At 39.0% G+C, this 2,045-nt stretch overlaps 1 protein-coding gene across 2 annotated transcripts in view; it reads right to left on the bottom strand.

Annotated features, from left to right (window-relative positions):
• Senp2 (SUMO specific peptidase 2) overlaps positions 1 to 2,045 on the bottom strand; it is a 45,905-nt gene that overhangs the window by 18,897 nt on the left and 24,963 nt on the right. Inside the window, exon 11 of one of the 2 annotated variants that reach the window (XM_013354410.2) lies at positions 428 to 655. In XM_013354410.2, the coding sequence (XP_013209864.1) occupies positions 428 to 655 (228 nt within the window). The remainder of the gene's footprint in view (positions 1 to 427; positions 656 to 2,045) is intronic. The other variant, XM_005368980.3, reaches the window with a different exon arrangement.

Raw genomic sequence — 2,045 nt, 5'->3', positions numbered from 1 at the left:
AAAAAAAAAAAAAAAAAAAAAGAAAATCGTAATTTTAAAAATGTTCAATACATTCATTCTTGATAGCCCATTTTAAAACTTAAAACATCTGAAGGATAGAAAACCAATCAGTTACAGCAATATGATAGCACACGGTCGTAAGCCCAGCATCTGAGAGGCAGCAGCAAGAGGACTGCTGTGAGATCCAGACCATCCTGGGCTAAGTAATGAAAGAAAAAAAAATCCCAAGACCCCCAAAACCAAGTATACTGATCTATCAAGCAACCTTCACACAGACAAATAATCAACATAGCCAATATAAGAAGACCCAGAGTCCAGGTCTTGTTTTGTTTTTAAACTTCATCTACTCAGTCCTTATCTAGAGAAACTCCTCAAAACAAAGCATGCGTTTCAGTTTAGAGACAGGCTGACCCACACAGGACCATACCTCTGTAAGCTCAAAGAGATCTGATCTTCTCTCCTTTTCTCGGCTCGGCAAGTTCTTTTCCTTCGCTTCAAGCACGGACACTTTTCTCCTGAGTAAGCCATTGCTCCCACTTCCAAGGCGCAGCCGAGCAGACACTTCTTCTGACAGATCAGGTTCCAATTGGTGAACCCTTGTCTGACCAAAAGAGTTCCAACATTGACTTGGTTCCTCTTGGACATACAACACACACTACATATGGAACATAAAACTGTTTATGTTATGAAAGAAGATATAAAGCTAATCGTTTTCTAGTTTTAACTGTCATGGATTTTCATTTTGGGTGGTGAATAAATGCATAAAAATAGATTCGATAGTGAAAGTGCGAAATCCACCGTGAAGCCACACAGCCTCTGCTCCAAGTGGCCTTTCTAACTGTGCAGTTCACTGAGATGTACAGACTTTGGGTCTGGTTAGTTTTGGTGTATGATATTTTTTATAATTAGGTCTATAAAATTAAGAAAAAAAAATGAAACTCTGGCACTAACTTGAAGACAGAGAGAGAATGAATAGGAGAACTGGCAACTCTCTAGACCATAAAAAAGACCCAGCCTGTCTGTATGCCCGGGCAAGGGTGAGCGGAAGCTTCAGGGTTAAACAAAGGTTCACGGGGCATATCAACTGCAAACTGAAGCACTCACATTCCTCGGGAAGTAGGAAGGAAAGCATTTTCAGTTCCTATCCCCATCTAAAGTGTAGTTAAAGGTGTCTGTATAGTTTAGAAAGGCACGAGGTCTGGCCTGCAGCGCATTATACACAAGAATTTACTTCTGTCCTTATTCAAAGTCAGCCTGTGTTAATTAAACCTGCTTCAATTTATTTATTCCTCTTTCTGTACTGGAGTTGGAACCTAAGACCTTTAACATGCTAAACAAACACTACTACTAAACTACAGTCTAGTCTATTTCATATTTGTATAAAAAAAATATATTGTAGAAAATACCACCGAACTACAGTCTAGTCCTCTATTTCCTATCTGTATTAAAAAAAAAAATCTATTGTAGAAAAGCAAGGCTATCACTAATGGCTGCTAATTAACTCATGCATACATAATGAAGCCTCCACAAAACCCCAAGGACTGGGGATTGAAAATGTAGCTCAGTGGTAGAGCACTTGCCTTACATATACAAAACCCACACCTTACAAAAAACAAGTTAGGAAATGTGTTTAGAAATAGAACTTTGGAGTAGAGCTACAGTATTCTCCAGAGATCAGTGAGCATTCTTTGCTCTTGCTGACTGCCAGGCAGACCACTCCCTCCTTCATTTTACAGAAACAATAGCTCTCACTGTGTTGTCTAGACTTGGGCCTCCCTAAGTGCTAAGACTGTCAGCATTCATTGCTTTTGGCTGAGTGAGTGACAAGTGATAAACACGAGTCCATCAGAACATTAATAAGGGAATGCTTACCACTTTGTAATTCTATGTAACTAAAATATAAGTAACAAAGATTCAGTAAATCTATTTCTCTGTTGGGGTATGGTCGTGCATACCTGTAATCCCAGGTAATTAATTACCTCTAATTAATTAATCTAGAGGCAGAGGCAACTGGATCTCTACAAGTTTGAGGCCAATATGGTCTA

The sequence above is a fragment of the Microtus ochrogaster genome, unplaced genomic scaffold (genome assembly GCF_000317375.1).
Source record: "Microtus ochrogaster isolate Prairie Vole_2 unplaced genomic scaffold, MicOch1.0 UNK43, whole genome shotgun sequence".
Lineage (NCBI taxonomy): Eukaryota > Metazoa > Chordata > Mammalia > Rodentia > Cricetidae > Microtus > Microtus ochrogaster.
Note: the sequence above shows the minus strand (reverse complement) of the source record. Positions and strands in the feature narration are given on the sequence as shown.